This window comes from Aulostomus chinensis, chromosome 17 (assembly GCF_037954235.1).
Source record: "Aulostomus chinensis isolate RoL2024-O1b breed Wild chromosome 17, RoL_Achi_v1.0, whole genome shotgun sequence".
Lineage (NCBI taxonomy): Eukaryota > Metazoa > Chordata > Actinopteri > Syngnathiformes > Aulostomidae > Aulostomus > Aulostomus chinensis.
Genome location: NC_141336.1, coordinates 14,096,398 through 14,115,412, shown reverse-complemented (window position 1 = coordinate 14,115,412; position 19,015 = coordinate 14,096,398). Strand labels below are relative to the sequence as shown.

At 41.6% G+C, this 19,015-nt stretch overlaps 1 protein-coding gene across 7 annotated transcripts in view; it reads right to left on the bottom strand.

Moving 5' to 3' along the window:
- Positions 1-4,105: 4,105 nt before the first annotated feature.
- Positions 4,106-19,015, bottom strand: part of fermt2 (FERM domain containing kindlin 2) — a 44,018-nt gene continuing 29,108 nt past the window's right edge. For 5 of the 7 annotated variants that reach the window (XM_086182235.1, XM_086182239.1, XM_086182236.1 and 2 more), the window contains exons 8-16: positions 16,130-16,264; positions 15,634-15,683; positions 14,729-14,853; positions 14,481-14,587; positions 14,168-14,386; positions 9,658-9,678; positions 8,362-8,486; positions 8,087-8,228; positions 4,106-7,014 (exon numbers count right to left, since the gene is read on the bottom strand). In XM_086182235.1, coding sequence (XP_086038361.1) covers positions 6,841-7,014; positions 8,087-8,228; positions 8,362-8,486; positions 9,658-9,678; positions 14,168-14,386; positions 14,481-14,587; positions 14,729-14,853; positions 15,634-15,683; positions 16,130-16,264 — 1,098 coding nt within the window. In that variant the 3' untranslated portion in view covers positions 4,106-6,840. The remainder of the gene's footprint in view (positions 7,015-8,086; positions 8,229-8,361; positions 8,487-9,657; positions 9,679-14,167; positions 14,387-14,480; positions 14,588-14,728; positions 14,854-15,633; positions 15,684-16,129; positions 16,265-19,015) is intronic. The other 2 variants (XM_086182233.1, XM_086182234.1) reach the window with 2 other exon arrangements.

The following is a 19,015-nucleotide window of genomic DNA, read 5'->3' as shown; positions in this document are numbered from 1 at the left end:
TTATCTCGCAACTTCAATTTGGTCTTTATGGTTGGCAGGGTAAGCAGTGTCACACTACAATGTGGAGGGATTCGTTTCATGTGATGATCAACTGGGACTGAATTCAGGGAATAAAACGGCAGATGAAGCTGATGAGGAAGGTAGCAGCCAGGTCCTTAAAGCATGATGACGTTTATAGACTTTTTGTGATGCCATCGATTCAAAGTTTCACCTCGAAATTGTCCTTAAAATTCGTATTGATTCTACCGGTGCAGTAATTCTGCAAGAGTTGTCTCCCAGGATATGGCTGTTTTCTCCTTGTCAGATAAGTCAGAAGACTCTCGGTTCTGTTTCGCTCCAGGCAAAAAACAGGTTCTTCCACTAAAACTGTGAAAACAACAATAACAAAAACAAAAGAAAAGGAATCTGACTCTTTCCTGTTTGTTTCAGATGTGTTTCCTAACTCTGACAGCTCAACGCAGCTGAGAAAAACAGGTCTTAGGAAACGAATCGATGCAAATTTGCCCAATTTTATACAACTGTGCTTAAACTCTCGGGGTCCCAAGGGGTGGCCGAGAGGAACTGGATCACTTTAGAACAGCAAACAGCCTGAGAGAAAATGCGACACGAGCCGAAATACACAGCGTCCATAGCTTTGTTGCAGTTTCTGTGCACTCGTGCATCGGCATGTAATTCTCACGTGCCGTTAAAAAGCGATGATGCAAGTGTCTTGGCTCACAGCGAGCCCATCTCAGCTCTGTGAACTCCACGTGACATGACCTCATCAGCAGAGAGGACACCCCCCGGATCAGCTCAGAGACGTCAATGACATACTTGTAGTTCCTGCAACGACTAACAAGGCATGGACTACAAACGATGTGCCCACTGATGTTTATGGAGTACGGATGTGTTTTCTTTTTAGTTTGTGAAAAATTATCAAACGTTCCTCTCTTTTTTTTGGGAGATTTTCGTGATTACTGAAAATGTTTGTTTTTCATCGGTTATAGGGGAAATTATTTTGGCCTTTAAACCACTTGGGGCTTTGACCAGAACACGTGTTTTTGTAGAGCCTTTAAACTTAAGAGTGTAATTGATGACACAGATACGAGTCTTGGCGTCCTTTACAGTTTCACTTTGTTGCATGGAAACGGACCCAAACTGAACTGATAACGGGAAAATTGGGAATTCTTTCCTCACTTATGAATCCAAGATGTCAAGGTCGTCAGCCGTGGTATTGCAAGTTCTGAATATTTTTGAAAAGCGATGCAAAAGGACAATTAATTTCGGTTGGATTTTTTTTTTTTTTAGTACTCTGGTGTTATATTAATATCCCCACCAAGGGTCTCTGCAGTGCAGGCATCCAAAATGATTTGGCCTGTGAAAATCACACAGGGAATTAAAGCAGCACATACACGACACACCGCTGGCTAGTCCCCGATTACAAGTTCACGCTTTGTTTTTGCTCTTAAAAATTAAAGCAGAGTTTTGTTCTATTTTTTTTTTTATTTTAAATTTTGCCAAAAATGACAAGAGAAGAAAAACCAGGCAACCAGAGCAGGATCCAGTTAGAGAGCAACTAATCTTTAAAGTGAAGGAAGTATTTACAAAAGATATTTATTAGTCACGTTAAAGGTGTTGCTAAGCTAAGAGCTAATAAACGGATTTCCCATAACTTTATGTGGCGCAGACATGAGGGATTTCTTTTGAATATGGACAGGAAAAAGTGTGAGCTTGAAGTTGACCTTTGACCTTTTGGATATATGTCCCCACTTACATCATTTCCTGCCATTTGATCTCAGTGAGGGTTTTTTGTTTTTTTTTTGCTATTAGACTTATTATCCTAAGAATTCAAGAATTATTGCCAGGAAGAAAAAAAAAAAAGTATGAAGTCATAGCAAATTTAACCTTTGACCTTTCTAAATCCCAAAGGACATTTGTGCCAAACTTGAAGAAATTTCTTCAAGATGTTCCTGGGATATCATAATAATAAGAACCCCAAAACATAAGAGATCCCACACGTAACCATGACATATGCTCTGACAATTAACCCTTCGTAGTTAGAAAAGGAAAAAAAAAAAAAACCACAGTTGCGCCAGAAAAATTTGGGTTTGGGTTGATATGAGAGTTTTCTCCAAATGAAACCAGCTTACCCCCCCCCCCCCCCCAAAAAAAAACCTGTTTGCTGGCTGACATCATCCATAGCACTGGTTTCACTGCAGGCGATAGGGGGGAACGTCACAAACACTTTCCAGGATAGAGATCTCCGTGACATTAGCAATGACGTTAACCTCCTGTGAACTTCAGGAATGAGTGAAGCAGAGAAACATTTCCTGGAAAGCGAACTATGTGCCCTCTTTCAACCAGTTGTCTTAAATGGCAACAGATGCTGTCCTGCTTCACGGTTGAGCATTTGGAGAGGTATCTTTCCTTCCCTTTCGCACCGTGTTGCAGGTGGCGCCGGTGTTCAGGCGGGTGAGGGTTGAGGAGGAGGAGGGGTGGGTCGGTGGCAGGAAGGTGAGAGGCATACATAAAAGTTTCACCTCTGCTTCTGTGAGTGATTTTTTTTTTTTTTTTAAAAGGAGTGTTTTTGCAGTCAAACTCACTTGAATAGTCTTGCAGAATCCACCCCACTTCTCCTCTTCCCTCCCCGTGATGCTGCACACCTCATGTGAACTCTGCCTACAGGGCGGATCCAAACCTCACTGCAGGGTGAGATGTAATTAATGTACTGATGAGATTTGTGGGTGATACTTCTAGATAGCTGCGGGGATGTGTGTGAGAACAAAGCAGATATAAATGATCCAGAAGATCACCGGAAGTTAAGGTCTCATTAAATCAGCAGAAATGAAGATGTCCCCATTGCTCTTCATCCTCAGCAACACACACGAGACTTCCTTGGACATCAGGTGGCGCGAGCAATTCCCCAGTTATCAGGCCTGCTAACACATTCATAACCCAGCTGCTCAGCAGGTGACAGAAGGGATGTGCGCAGTCCCCCTGTAAGGGGGACGGGCAGGAGCCTGCAAATAGCCAGATTGTCTGCAGGCGTTCTCTGAACTAATCTCCTCCTCAATCTGGCATTTGGTTTCTGCTGGGACGCCAGGTAAAGATGTCAGATTCAGGAGGAGAAACCTTTGTAGGGATGATACTGCAGTGGACAGATGGGGAGAAGTGGGTGTACCCTGCCCCCTGGTGGTGGACATGTGGAATGTATACATTGCATGTTACTAAATATTGCGTTGAACCTGTACCACTACCTGTAGCACCTTGTATAACTGTTTTACACCTGAATAAGTTTCCTTTTTGGCCTGGCAAAGAGCAGTTTGACAAGTTTCTATCCAACTAGCACTCAGCACCCACGTATGGACGTCACCTCCAAAAACTACACCACCATCCAACTGTAGGGTTGTCTACCAATGTCGGAATCAGTACCTGGAATCCAGCTGTACTTTTTTTGGTACTCTGTTTTCTCTATAATAACAAAAGAAAGTAATTACAGTTACAAAAATATGAAAAAAACAAAACACAAAACACTTAGAACTTCTCAATCAGTCAAAATATTGCAGAAAATATCTGTTGGGTTTAGAGAAGCGCAAAAACACTTCAGACCGTTTTCGGCCCTTCAGTTCCTCGACTGTGTGTTGGGTACCAACATGTTGAGGGGTGACGACACGTTCACACCCTCTGTCTCTGACGTATACGCTCTCACCCAGATGTGCCCTCAGGTATCAAAATGTGGTACAAATTGATGCAATGTGAATTTACTTTGCAGTACTGGAGTAATTGGGTTGGCACTCTTGAAAATACAGAGTTTGGTACCCTCCCTAGCATATAAAAGGCAGTCTCGGAAAGGTTTTATAGTTCAAAGAACTATCGGGGCATGTAACGTTTTTACTGCGTCCAGATTGAAAGGACCTGGTAACAATCTTAGTTCTGAGAACCTCTTCAGCGCTACAGGGATAACAAATGACTTCAGTGTTCAGCGTCAACATCAAGGTGTTTTATAGCGGGAGGAGCATCAGAGAGCAGAAAAGCCGACCGCAGCTACATACAGCAGAATAAAATGACTTTAATAGTGAGGGGATGTCAGACGATTATGTGACATATGACAAGAGGAAATCAGTTTAAATAAAAATTACTTTTATTTTTAAAATAAATGCATTTTTTACAGTCAGATAACAGAGCAGCAGGACATGCACTGCTGCTCCCGACACTGGAGGCAAAAAAGAAACGGAGAAAAAATAAAAAAACAGGCGAGACTTGGTTTTTCTCTTAACTCGGTTCATTTTTGCTGATTGGACTCAAAACTCCAGAGTCTAAAATAATGTGGGTCTCTCCTTCATGTGGACATTATTCAATGAAACACTTGTGACAAAACCAGACGATAAGGTGAAGTTTGTCTTTCTTTTAAAGACGCCGAGAAAAATAAATCTGCAGAGACGCACACGATGGTGGGATCACTGGCAGTTTAAAGAGCTAAAAATGCTACTCAGGGCCACAGATGGACAGTCAGCCAGGGGGGAGCGCAGTCAATGAATAAAGCGACGCTGAAATGCAAGAGAAAGGCAGCATGATGAAAAGGCGTACGTATCTGTATTTAAGAAAAAAATATATAATATGTACTCGACAAACATTTTAATCAAACCTGGAGTTTGAGACTAGTATTATCTTTATATATATATTCATATTTATCTTCATCTGACCACAACATACGCAGACACATTACTGAATACAACACATGTTGACAGATGGCTTCCCCTCATTTCTGAGAAGGGGGTGAAGAAAACAAATAAAACCAAAACAAAACAAAACAAAAAAAACCTCACTTCTAAAGCCCCAACAAGCAGAAAAAAACTGTACAATTCTATAAAACCTGTGTTTTTACATTAGTTACAAAAAAAAAATACTTCATTTACTGTTCCTTCATATCAAGGGCACAGGAAAAAAAGTTTGCATATTCATTCTTCAAACTCTGTGACCTTTTGCTGGTGTGTAATGCTAATAACAATAATAATAATAATACTTCATGGTGTGAGTGAGAGACAGAATGGTAAAGTACGAGGTGTTGGAGGGAGCAATGTTTGCGCCCCTCTTTGTGTGTAGTGTTCATGCTTGTTGCAAATCTAAGAATGCAAATGCTCAACATTTGGCAACTTCAAACTCAGCGATACGCAGACGCTTGAGAGGATCGGTGCTCTTCAGTGGCACGTTTGTGAAAATAGGCAGCTGTCAAACATTTGAAAAATGTAACGGACACATCTGCTTTGAAAAATCGGTCATCTCAATGTTGAGTCTTCAAATATTTCTAAAAACAAGCATTAAAAAAAAAAAATCTTTCAAACGTCTTGAATACTCGTGATTTCCTTCTAAACTACCTGTATTTAAGGGCGTTTTCACACCTCTAGTGCACTTGTTCTGGTCTGGACAGTGAACTTGTTTTCATGCAGAGAAAATCCAAGACTCCCAAAATGCACCACTAGTCACGTGTGAGCGTTCACTCGGTTTGGTCACTCGAGTCTGGTGGGAGGGGAACTACTTCTTCTACTTCTTCTGCATGCATCCTCTTTTTTCCCGGTATGTAAGCTGCTACAATTTGCATGCTCAGCCTCCTCCGATAATGCAAAGCCCGCCTGGTTACAAGAGCCGTTTGGCACTAACCTGAATCTGGTAGTTGTGTCAGATCAAGTCTGGATTCGGGTCCTACCACAAATACTTGGCCGAGACCACCTCCTCGCTGTGGTCTTTGTCCGGGTTTGATTGCTGGCTTCACTCCTGCTGAATCAAACTGCCTCAAGATGGAAAAGGCACCAGAGTTCCAATCAACGAAACTATACCAGGCAGGTATGAAAACGCCCAAAATATGAAAAAAAATCTACTCAGAAAAGAAACATGACCTTTAAAACCTTGTTGTCAGGTACATTAGCCTGAGAGACCACTTAACGACTCATGAGGATGGACATGCAGCAGGGATACAGTTGGACACTCCATATGCTCATTGCACTGCACTGTAGTGTTTTCACACCGCAACATCCCTCCTGTCAGTTAATGCAAGGAGAATAACAAGAAGCTGTGATGACACACAACAAAGAAAAAAAACAACATCAACAAAAAATCAAAGCAAAAAATGAAAAATTAATAACAGCTTATGTCATTAACAGGACTTCATATTGTGGAAGTGCTTACACGTGTCACAAAGATGAAAGCCTTCATAGAGTGGACAGTTTGACAGAGCTTTCTGATTGGACTTTCAAGATAAATAATTAGTTGTGACTGCAACTATGTGTGGTACTAAAATAGCTAACAGGTCGATGCCAGCTCTAGTCCAGTTCTGTGAGAGAGAGATAGAGGCACCAGAGACAGAGAGAGAGAGCGAGGAGAGACCAGACGGACAGAGAGACAGACAAAAAAGAGAGAAGAGAGAGAGACAGACAGAGAGAGAAAGAAATCTTTGGGTGTTTGATTGGCTTTAAAGGGTTGTCATGGACGCATGTTGATGGCCATTGGTCCAGAAGGAGAGGAGGGAAACAGACGAGCTTCCTGGGTCACGTTAGCGCAACTTCTGCTTTATCACAGGAGTTTAGGTTCAAAGGTCATCTGGACCGCATCCATAAGAATATTAGTGTTTTAGCAAATGACCTTGTTAGCATTAAATGCAATAAAAACTATAACAATACAAATGGTGTCAACCAGAGGCAACAGTGGGGCTGTCCTGAACTCATCAGCACAGCTCCAAACAATTAAAAAAGAGAAATAGTAGAATAAAATAAAACCATACAATGTGGCCCCACCCCACCCATCCCCCCGACACACCCCTCCTGGCCCCTGGTTGGCAATCACTGACCCCTGGTGGTATGGGGCGGCTCACACCCAACCGCTGGTCAGCTTATAGAACATCTCTTCATCTAGAGACTCATTCTGGTCCTTGGCACGCGTGGACAGGAAGATGTAGCCTCCAATGAATTCGTGGACCACTTTACAGTCCACCTCGGCACAGACGAAGGACAGACTCGGCTCATCTGCAAATTCCACTGTCACCTGAGGACACAGAGCATCGGTTGTGCTTTGATTGTATCCATAAAATATAATCATGTTTTCTGTCAGTGTAATGAAGGCCAGAACCTCTAGTTTGATTGTTACTGGTGTCCTTCGTTTGTAAAAGGAGACGCACACATCCCTTGGTGGGTGCTGCATTCAAGAAATGAACGAAAAGAGAGAGATAAAGATCTCCCAAAATGGAAGCTTCCTGGTGTGGGAATCCTTATCTCTCTTCAATGGTGTCTTTTGTTTTCCAGAGTCCCTTTTGATTCAAGCTACAGAACACAGTTGCGTTGCCAAATTAAGGACTACTTCTGAAGTTAAAATGTTATGCATTGGGACCTCATGCCATGCGCCCTAAGAGAACAATAGAGAGGCTTACATGTCCCTCCAAAAGCCTGAGCTAGAGTTGACCAAAACATGGTCAAAGGTGCCACAAAACCTCACATGACCATCACATGAGGCGTGGCCCTGTGTTGGAACACAGCTCCAACCTCTGCATTGGCTTTTCTCCTTCCTTTCTCTCTCACTCTTTGCTTTACCTCACTGGACATGTCTCACCTACATAGCACTCAAATTAAAGCTGCACTGAGGCACGATCATGATGATACTAAGCAGTTTTATTCTGGTAATTATTACTGTGTTTGTGATTATTGTGAATATTGCGATAACCATAACCCATAATAAATACTGCAGTGCCCCAGAGGTTACTCATTGGAGTAAACACACACACACAAATATATACATATATATACATATACACACACACACAAATATATATATATATATATACACACACATATATACATATACACACACACATATATATACACACACAAAAACACACACACACTGTATATATATTTGATAAACATTAATATATCCAACAATAACTAAAGTGACCCTACTTGTGCACAACATATGTTTGTCATATCAATACAAATGTAGACACAGAATGCAGGAATGGATTTGTCATCATCTTACCATATTTCTCATTAGAGAGAAGTGGCTTCTTTAAAACATACATGACAATGTATGAAAGTGAGATAATGATCTGTGACATCATCCTCACCATCTTGATCTCCCAGTTGACGTTCCACTGCTTCATGTTGCTGAAGCGCCAGGTCTTGATAGCGTCTCCGTTGCTGGCATCCATCCGGATCAAACGGTTGTAAGTGATACCGATCAGCTCCTCCCGCTTTCCACCTTGGAACCTGAGAAGAAGAAGAGAATCCACCGTCAAACATCTGCTATCAGCTCACACCACAGAAGGAGGATGGTGGAGATCAAAGAACTGAAGACACATCAGCAATTGATTGGACTTGAGTCAAGTGTGAGAAATCTTACTTGGCCAGGAAGTGAGTGATCCCAAACTCCGGCAGGGACTGCCACGCCTGTATGAAGCGCATCTTGGCCTCAATGAGACTCATCTGAGCCACATTTTGGTGGGCTTCAAGAATCCGGGCGGAAATCTGACAAACACACATGACACATATGACCTCAGCATTCAAGTCTCCACGGTTGGGACACACCACAATTGTCAACAAATGAATTCCACCACCAAAATTAAAAACACCCAGTACACCCAGATCCACATGTACCCACGCATCAACTGGCTGTGGTACAGTCCATAAAAGCACACAGCCAACAGCAGAGGAGCTGTCAGAGTAGAAGTCTACATCACAACAGACAAATGTAATCCTGTGAGCCTGTGCAGAGCCACAATAAAGTTAATGTGCAAGTGTGCATGCAGGAGCGTGTTTCTCTATAATTGATTTTGGATCTGCAGCCCAAAATTTGATCAACTAGACGAGCAGAGACACAGATCTAGGATGAGTGTACCGTCCACAAAAATGATTCTGTCTCCCCCACCCGTTTACTCACGTGCTGCTGACCAGTTTAAGTTATGAATGCCGTTTTCTTCCAGGTTGCTAATGGTTTCAGTTTGTCTGAGTGTACGGTATGAAAAGTCAGCCAACAGCTACTTGGAATGAATTATAAAAAACAAAACAAAAAAAACAATCCAGCATTGTGATATTCATGTTGTCTTTATCTTGTGCTAACCTGATATTCTTTAGTGTATTGAGAGATTACATTTGAAGATTAAGAGGTGATTAATATGAGAACAATAGAATATTCAATACAATACAAGATTGGCTAGATATACAATACCTAAAATATGACCTTGCTTCATAGTAGTTGTTTTGTCTTGCTTTTCATATCATACAGACATAAACCAAAACCAGTAGCATGTGTCAGACCAGTCAGCATTAATATTGAACACATGGATTTGTGTTAAATGGGTTAAAACAAGCAAAAACACCTACATGATCCATTACTAAATATTTTCACGTTTGATTGAACCCCTAAATATCTCTACTGTCTGTACCTCTTGAGTAAATAAATGAAACTCACTAAATCTAGATGCTCTATTGATAAGTGTCATTTGCTTGTCTTATATTCCCCTGAAAACATGTTAGAGCTAACGACACACTAAAACTAGCCAGATATTCACAACACTAAGACCTACAACTAGTTATGGTTAGATGAACCAACCCATACATGAAACAAGTGGTCAGAGCTGACACATTCATGCATGTATCTAAAGTGTAACAGCACCCAGTGGACACACATCTGACTTACCAAATCCCTGATAAAGCCTTGCTGAAGAGGGGATGAGGGAGGGGAGGCAAACACAGAGGAAGGAAGGAGATGGATACAAGGAGAGAAACAAGGAAAAAAGGTTGGACAAAGTGAACAAGCAAGTAAGAGATCAATGTTGAGAGGAGACGGGTTCAAAACAAAGTAGGGGGCCATTACTGTAATACCAGGAACAAGGAATGGAGGTCTGTGAAGCTGAGATGGCATGCAGTATTTTGCCATGAGAGAAAGAATTTCTTTACAAGGAGCTGGTCACTGGACTTATGCAGGTCAGGTTTAGAATTTGTAGGATGGCTATGGATGCTCCAGCTGGTTCAGAATTGTATAAATTACCATGAAGTTAAAACTAGGGGCCATTCAGATTGAAAATTATCAACTGAAACCAAGCACAAGGGGTAGGTCTTTGGCACACCAAGATGGAAAAACACAAGATGCTGTGTCCAGATGTGCGCCCTCTAGTGGACTACACTGTCGCTCACACTGTGACCTGTTCACTATCACTTCAGGCACGGGAGGAAGTGACACTACAAAGCTGTTGGACTACAACTACCTTCCATGTTTTTTCTGTACAACTCCAACTTTCTATTAGGTATTTTGAAAACTTATATGGCCTATATATTTACATGTTCCTGCATTGATATTGTGTGATATTTGTTCTGGCTAGTATGATTCATGTAAGACTTTAACTGGTTTAAGTATTATCCAATTGAAAAACAAACAAGACTTTGATTATTCTGAGCAGCACAGAATTGCAAAGTTTTCCAGTGTGGCTTCTAATGTTTGTTTTGCAGTCAAGTGCAATTTCACTGATTAAAAAAATCCTCAAGGACCCACCATCTGCGTCAGTTGAAATGTGTGTGATTCTGCTTTAAGCCACAAGATGGTGGTATTTACCAGGAGGAACACAGTGGATGCAGGACTGCTATGTCTCCAAGCTCCAGCAGTTTATTATTGTGCTTTCATCATTTGTTGTCTCTAATCCAAATGTATAGTTTGGTCCAGAAACTGCTCTGGTGCAGGTAATCTAAAGATTCCTGAGTGTATAGCTGCTGGGAGCTCCAGTGAGGAAGTCTCCTTAGGCCAGTCAGGCAACAGGAAGTCCAGTTTAAGGGGGATGGGGAGTGGTCACAGCTGACCGAACTTTTCCCAGACAGTTTTCCCGCGCGACATTCTCAGGCACAGCTCATTTCCTGGTACCCCCACGCCCACTTCGTGAGTACACATGTGCTTGAATGCATGAGAACATACACTGACCACACATGAATACCACTCCACTTTCATGTTGCGCCTGGGGATCCCCCCCCCCCCCCCCCCCCTGTTGAACAAGGTTTGTGAGTGAGACTGGAGCTAGGCCAGAGAGAACCACAGGCCCAAGGAGACACACACACCCTACTGCGCTAATACTCCTTTTAATTTTAATTAAAGTAAGTCTCTGTGGCTAAATGGGTTGTCTGGCAGGGGTTGAAGGAACAAAGGATTTTTTTTATCTGTCTAATCATTTTCTGTACTGAAGATGGGGTAACATTTGATCAGCTTACTCAAAATATAAGATTGTAGTTGTTTAATTCTGGCAACACAATCAGTTTCATTTTGGTTTAAGTGATGAGATGGCTGGTGTTTTAATACAGAGGACTTAAAGCCATGACCATGTGGGCCCTGGCTTTGTGACAGTGCTGACCTCGGTTCAAGACAGAAAAGTTACTCTTTGACTTCACTAACCCTGATTAGGTTTAAGGGATTTCCTGACTGAAAAGAGGAGAATGTGAGAGGAATAGAATTGAAATTTACTCGTACAGTGCTTTTCTAATTCTAGTTTAATTCTAACTTAAAACACTGATTTGGGCATCATCTGTCAATGTTTTCTTATTGTTCTTAATGGAGGCAATGAGAGGAAAATACAAAAATCCTGTGAGTACTTCATGCACTGAAAGCCACCTCTGTTCTTACCCATCAGTGTATTTGATGGGTAACTTCTGATCTTAAAGACTATAGTGCAGGTTAAATTTTTTATGAGATCTATAATTGATTTTGTCCATATGACCATTTGAAAAGTCAAAGTAAGTTTTTATACTTTTAAAAAGTCTGAAAAAATGCAGAGGAAAAATGTCCATCTTGTGGAGAGGATTTGATTTTTTTGAACTACAACTGACAGGTTAATGCAGGAATACACTGGTACTCCACTATGCAGTGCCTTGGGTAGACTGGGTTAGTAATCTTGGTTTTAAGTCATCAGTCTATCAGTTAGTCAGTCAGTAGTAGTCAAATATTGAGGGAGGTGTGTGTTCCTCTAACTGGGGACAGCACAGCTAGCTAGCATACTTAGTACTCACAGGATGCCAGTTGACACACTAACCAGCAGCTAAGTGTTTTGTCGGCAAATAAAAGTGGAAATTCTGTATGTAGTCATTTTAACTGGATGCCAAACATCGACAATCTCACATAAAAGGTGCTTGAAATGTACATTAACAGCAGTGCAAAGCTAGCAGCAGTATTCCCTTTCTTTTTAAAGAGCACAGGACACTCGTGCATGACAGACTGATGTTGAGAGGTGAATAAACCATCGATTGAGTGTCCAAACTCACATGAATGATGTAAATAAAAGAGCAAAAAAAACCCAACAACAACTTTCCGCTATTCCCACTCTCTTTGACGCCTTAGCAAAAATATGAGGTTGAGTACATCATATGTGTGTGCATAATTATCTATAACATCCTAGAAACTAGCATTAGTGTCAATGTATTATCAATATCCTTCTCTAGAATGAATTTCTCCCTGTTTGTCACAGCTTTGGTGCCAAAATTCCAAAAATAAAATCATAAAAACTGACAAAAGAAAAAAACAAAACAGAAGTAACTTCAATGTATATCTAAGATTACAATTATGAAAATCTCATTCACACATTATTCCTACACATTGACAGACTGGGGTCTCCAACCTGCACTATGCTTTTTAAATTGGGCACATACATGCAAGGCCATGTACTCCTGTAATAGGAGCTGTTGCAGCAGCAGCTCATGGATATTTTGCATTATACAGGTGTGTATAAAAGTTTTCCACCTGCTGTGTGTCATAAGCTAAAGGCTTTTAGCAACAATATACCAATATGCATCATTGCTAACCACCTGCTGGGGAAAGTGCTTTCTATTTTGGAAGTGGAACTGATTTGTAGATGGTGCCTTGATACACAAGAGGCTGTCCAAGAATGACAAAAAAATCTTTTTGTCAGTCTTTATCAAGGTCAGCAGATCAGCAGCACATAAAGATGAGGAGCAGTAATCATCTTTAATGAGCATTAACATTTAAAAAATATGAATTCAATTAAAATTTGATCCAAGAATTAATGGGAAGAATGCAAGTATCTGGATGTACACAATTTTCACAAATGAGATCCAAAGAACTCAGATGTTCCCTGCCTGGCAGTCAATGATTTGTTTGCACAAGCAACCAGCAATGTTGTTAACCATTTCTCTAGTACTGTGAGTCATAAACTTCCAAATATAGTTGAGGCTCCAAATGGCAGACAGCCGTTTAGCTCTTTGTGGTGCATCTCAACCATCATATCCGGTTTCAACATCCATTCTTACACCCACTGGTCTTCCTCTTTGTCCAGTATATTTAAGGCTACAGCCCAAACCATTTGCGATGAATGAATTCCTATATGGCACCATCCAAACCCCATATTCTCTATTCCAACTTGAACAAAACCCAATTTTGTGTGTTAGCTACAGGGAGGCAACCCTTCCAACAAACATCACCAACTAACATAACTATAGCAGCTGTGTACTCAGCTGTTCCAAAATACACACGCTTACATGCAAATCTGCTGACCACATAGTATTTTCCTACAGTTAACAAGAAAACTTAGTTCAAACTCAGTGCTTAAATGTGACACCTGGTTATTAAACCATGCCTTTGTGGCTTGAAACTGTTGCTCAGCCGTGACCAGAAGTTTTGTTTGGACTAATAAATTCTCAATTCTCTCCTCATTTATAACAGATTAATTATGTATAGAGTGAGAAAATATAAGTCTAGAGGACAAGAGTTTTGAGTAAGAGCACAAAGACAGAGATCCGAGGTATCAGTTACAGTCTGACATGAGCAGTTCTACTGTAAGTATGTTGAGCGGTTTGGATGGCTGATGTCCTGGTTTCCCCTTGGACAGAGGGGGGTGGCGAGAAGGAACAGAGGGAGGAGGAGGAGGAGGAGGAAAAGTAAAGAAGGGGGAGTAGAAGCATGCTACATTCCACAGCAAGACAACCCTGATGCCAGGAGGCGGCCATCTGGGAAGCATCAGTCACTGCTCGATCTAACACCACAGTCAACTCAAACAAGTAAACATCTCCCACAAAATACACATTAGACCAGACAGTAATCTTCTCTCACTTTAACTTAGGTGGTTGTTGTTATTGTTGCAGTATCACAGCAATCATATGTCATAGTTCCTAAGAACAAGATTAGCAGATATCTACAGCCTCTTTCCTACAAAGCTCACCTGCTTGTTTTTGTATTTCCTCAGGTAACGTGGAGACACAAGGCATTCTGGGTTGATGTCAGTAGTGATGGGTTCAATGAACTGAGGGTCGCGGTTCATGTGCTGCATCTTGAGGAAAGACAGAATGTTTTGGACCTCCAAGTTGTAGGAGCTGTCAGCCATGGTCTTCCCTTTGGAGGCCAAGCGGCATGCAGCCATCCAGTGGGCGTACTGTTTCTCCTGAAGACAAAAGCCACTCATGATTAAACACCAACTGATTCCAGATTTTCTGCCTGGTGATTGAATATTAAGGTTGCACTCAATTCAAACTTACCGTGTCACACCGAAGCCAGATCTCATTCATGCCATCAGCTACAGGGATTAGCAACTTGATGTTGAATTTCTGACCAGAGATGTTAACATCTGGGGTTACCTCACAACCTACATATGGAGGCCACATTGCAGAGAAGAAAAGTTCATGGGTTAGATGAAGACTTGACACTGCACCTAACATATTTAGAGCAGAAGAAAAAACACAGTACTCTTTCATGGGTATGAAGTGATATTCCTGTGTGTTTGCACCTCTAAGATTCATTTGGTGAGCAGGTGTCCCATGTGCCTCCTCTTTACTCTTGTAACAGGAAATTGTGATATCTTTGAATGTGCACCAGTATTGCTTATGGCCCTTCAGCGTCAGTTTCTTGGGTCTGCAAAGCAAACACAGGAAGAATGTTACAAAAACAAACAAACAAAAAAACAAAACAACCCCCTCCCCCAAAAAAACACCCATTTTCCTTTTTAGTGAACAAGAGTCCAAGAAAAAAAAAGGGTGAGAAAAGAGGGAGGGATTCACAAGAGCAGCCAGGTGAGTAAGACTGGAGCCAACATTGGCACATTGAACACTAATGGGAAACAATTAAAGAGGAAAAGCCTCGGCCTATCATACCATTATGAAACTTCCCCGCCCCACCTGTTTGTCAGGAAAAGCTTAATGTTTGAAAAAATGCTTGGTTCAACTGCAATCAGTTTGGCACACAATCACACCTTACTAGACTGAAACAAAACAGCGTCCCCATTTAGCTGAAACATGTCATTTCCTGATTTAAAATTTGAAAAATACAGCCTTTGCATGCACAACAAACTGTCATCAATGTTTTCTGAATACACTGAATGAGCATATGGTCTAGGGGGGGCATGGCGCAGAAGTAGAGTGGCTGTCCAGCAACTGAAGGGTAGCTGGTTCAATCCTCACATCCCCCAGTAACCATGTTCAAGTATTCTTGAGCAAGATACTGAGCCCCTTATTGCTTCTGATGGCCCTGCGATGGACTGGCAACCCGTCCAGGGTGAAACCCGCCTCTCGCCCAATGTCAGCTGGGAGAGGCCCTGCCCCCCGCGCGACCCTTAACAGATAAGTGGTGTAGAAAATGGATGGATGGACAGATGAAGCATGTGGTTTTATGGTATCAGTTTAGCTATATACTTACTTGAAGACTTTGACATAGTCTGCTAGCTCAGGAATCGATGTGATGTCACCCTACAAGGATGGGGAAAATCCAAACATTGTCAGTTAAGGCCTAGAAAATATCTTAAGCACATGCTAATGAGCAATGAATAACATAAGTCTTACATAATACTTCTCAGCCCAGTTTCCTCTGCTGAGCTGCATAAACTTCCACCATCGGAACAATGAACACAATTTTTTTTTCTGTAACTATTACAATGCGATTTTACTGGCTTTGTCAGCACGTCAGAAATCTTAAGCTGAGCTCTTATTCATATACAGGCCTCATAAATAATAATGAAAGGTTCACACCTCCAGAGAAATTCATTATGCAATCAACAGTTTCCTTTATTTGTGAATGAGTGCTACTTCCTTACAAAAGAAGACAAGGAGGACCAAAACCACCACTGAGAAACTCTTGCAGTTAAGAAAACAAATCAACAAGAGGATGAGTATATCAGAGAGCAGAGTGGTCATACCAGTGTGTTGGATGTCTTCCCTCCCTCCAATGTAATCTCCAGGTCTGACAGGGCTGCATCCACTTCGTCCACCTCCTTCTCGCTGTTATTCATGTGGTTGTCTGAGGACATGATTGACAGCTTGTTGATGTGATACTGGGGGAAAAAAGAGAAGATGCAGAAATTAAGGCTTTAAGATGCTGCAATATTAACGTATTTATCACTTGAGAATCAATCATTTGCACATCTTTAACATCTGAAATATATCTTTCTAATTCCAAAGATCTCAAAATACCATGTAAGGCATTAATCGAACAAATACAAAATATCAAATATATTTCACGGACCAAACATATTGATCCGTTAGCCAAAATTATCAGATGTGATAAAAGTGCCCCAATGTCATTTTGGACAGTATAAGTTATACATATACATAAATACATACTTTGTGATATATATCTGAACCAAATTTTGGAATATAAAAGTCTACATAACGATAGATATCCATCTATAAAATATCACTGGCCACTTTATTAGGTACACCTTGCTAGTACTGGGTTGGACCCCCTTTTTCCTTCAGAACTGCCTTAATCCTTTGTGGCATAGATTCAACAAGGTACTGGAAACATTCCTCAGAGAGTTTGGTCCATATTGACATGCTAGCATTACGCAGTTGCTGCAGATTTGTCGGCTGCACATCCATCATGCGAATCTCCCATTCCACCACATCCCAAAGACGCTCTATTGGATTGAGATCTGGTGACTGTAGAGGCCATTTGAGTACAGTGAACTCATTGTCATGTTCAAGAAACCAGTCTGAGATGATTCAAGCTTTATTACATGGCGCGTTATCCTGCTGGAGGTAGTCATCAGAAGATGGGTACACTGTGGTCATAAAGGGATGAACATGGTCGGCAACAATACTCAGGTAGGCTGCAGCGTTGCAACGATGCTCAATTGGTACTAAGGGGCCCAAAGTGTGCCAAGAAAATATCCCCCACACCATTACACCATCACCACCAGCCTAAACCGTTGATACAAGGCAGGATGGATCCATGCTTTCATGTTGTTGACGCCAAATTCTGACCCTACCATCCAAATGTTGCAGCAGAAATCGAGACTGATCCGACAAGGCAACGTTTTCCAATCTTCTGTTGTCCAATTTTGGTGAGCCTGTGTGAATTGTAGCCTCAGTTTTCTGTTCTTAGCTGTGGCAGTGGCACCCAGCGTGGTCTTCTGCTGCTGTAGCCCATCTGCCTCAAGGTTCGACGTGTTGTGCAATCAGAGATGCTCTTCTGCATGCCTTGGTTGTAACGAATGGTTATTTGAATTATTGTTGCCTTTCTATCAGCTCAAACCAGTCTGGCCATTCTCCTCTGACCTCTGGCATCAACAAGGCATTTTTGCCCACAGAATTGCCGCTCACTGGATATTTTCTCTTTTTCAGACCATTCTCTGTAAACCCTAGAGACGGTTGTGCGTGAAAATCCCAGTAGATCAGCAGTTTCTGAAATACTCAGACCAGCCCGTCTGGCACCAACAACCATGCCACGTTCAAAGTCACTTAAATCACCTTTCTTCCCCATTCTGATGCTCGGTTTGAACTGCAGCAGATCGTCTTGACCATGTCTACATGCCTAAATGCATTGAGTTGCTGCCATGTGATTGGCTGATGAGTAATTTGCATTAACGAGCAGTTGGACAGGTGTGCCTAATAAAGTGGCCAGTGAGTGTATATATCTGCCTATTCATCTGTTATCAGATCTTCTTGTTTTCAAAAATTGGTATCAGCATTGGCCTGAAAATCCCTACATATTTTAAGGTGGAATCACAAAATTATAGACAACAACAAGGTCAGACATTCACCAGAGGTTTTAGAGAACAGAGGATTCTTAGACACAAGTCTGTGGACAAGGATTCATTGTTTTATCCACACAGTCCTCTTCAAAGTTACAATCTTCCAGATGTTTCTATCCACCAGATGCACTTCTTGGTGAAGAACAATGTAAAGCAGAGGGACACAGATATGGAGCGGGCTAGAAATTGCAAGCTTTTCTAACATCTGGGTCATCAGTTTTGCTCATTTCTATTGAGCTTCCTGCTTAAACTTGCCAACTAATAAAAGTCAATCTGTCTGTGATAATTGCCAGAAATACTTAAAGGTCTGGACACAGTGTTCTCTGCACATTTTTGAACTGTGATGAGCTATACATTTGTTTCCACTTGTAATGTGATACTGGACAAGAAGGATGGGTAAAAAAGGACAGTGAGTTCTCTTCTGACAATGGAAACACCAGCATATCAGAATGGTGTGATAACTGAAAAGCTGACCATGATTTCCTACTCGCTTGAGTCATAGACACTAAATACAACTTGTTGACAAATGGTATACACAATGTCAACCCAGTACCAACCCCCAACAATATATGAATGAACACCTGTTGAGAGCGTGAGAGATACAGAGGCAGAGTTTAGGAGAGATATGTGAGGCTTTAGTAGGCTAAGGTTACAGAATGCTGGACAAAGGACTCTCCATGACACTCTCCTACCTCTTCCACTCTGGGGGGCTTGTTTCTCGTTTGTGTTCATGAGTGGCTGTGTATGAGTTATAGGCAGAGTTCTAAACATATGCCGAAACTTGTTGGTTACTATTTTGGCTCCTGATTATCTCATTTCAATGTGCTGCCAAAAAGAACTGCCCAGGTGACAGCATGCTAACATTAGCCAGCAACGTACTGAATGTGGGCAATCACTGCTCTTTATTTAGACTCTAGTATCTTCTCTTTGAAGCCAACTCCCCTCAGTCAAGCTCAACTCACATGGCATCTTTGCCAAAACCACTTAGTGCATGCTAGCCCACTGAAATATAGTAGCTACAAAAGTGCTAACTGACAGGTAGCGACAGTC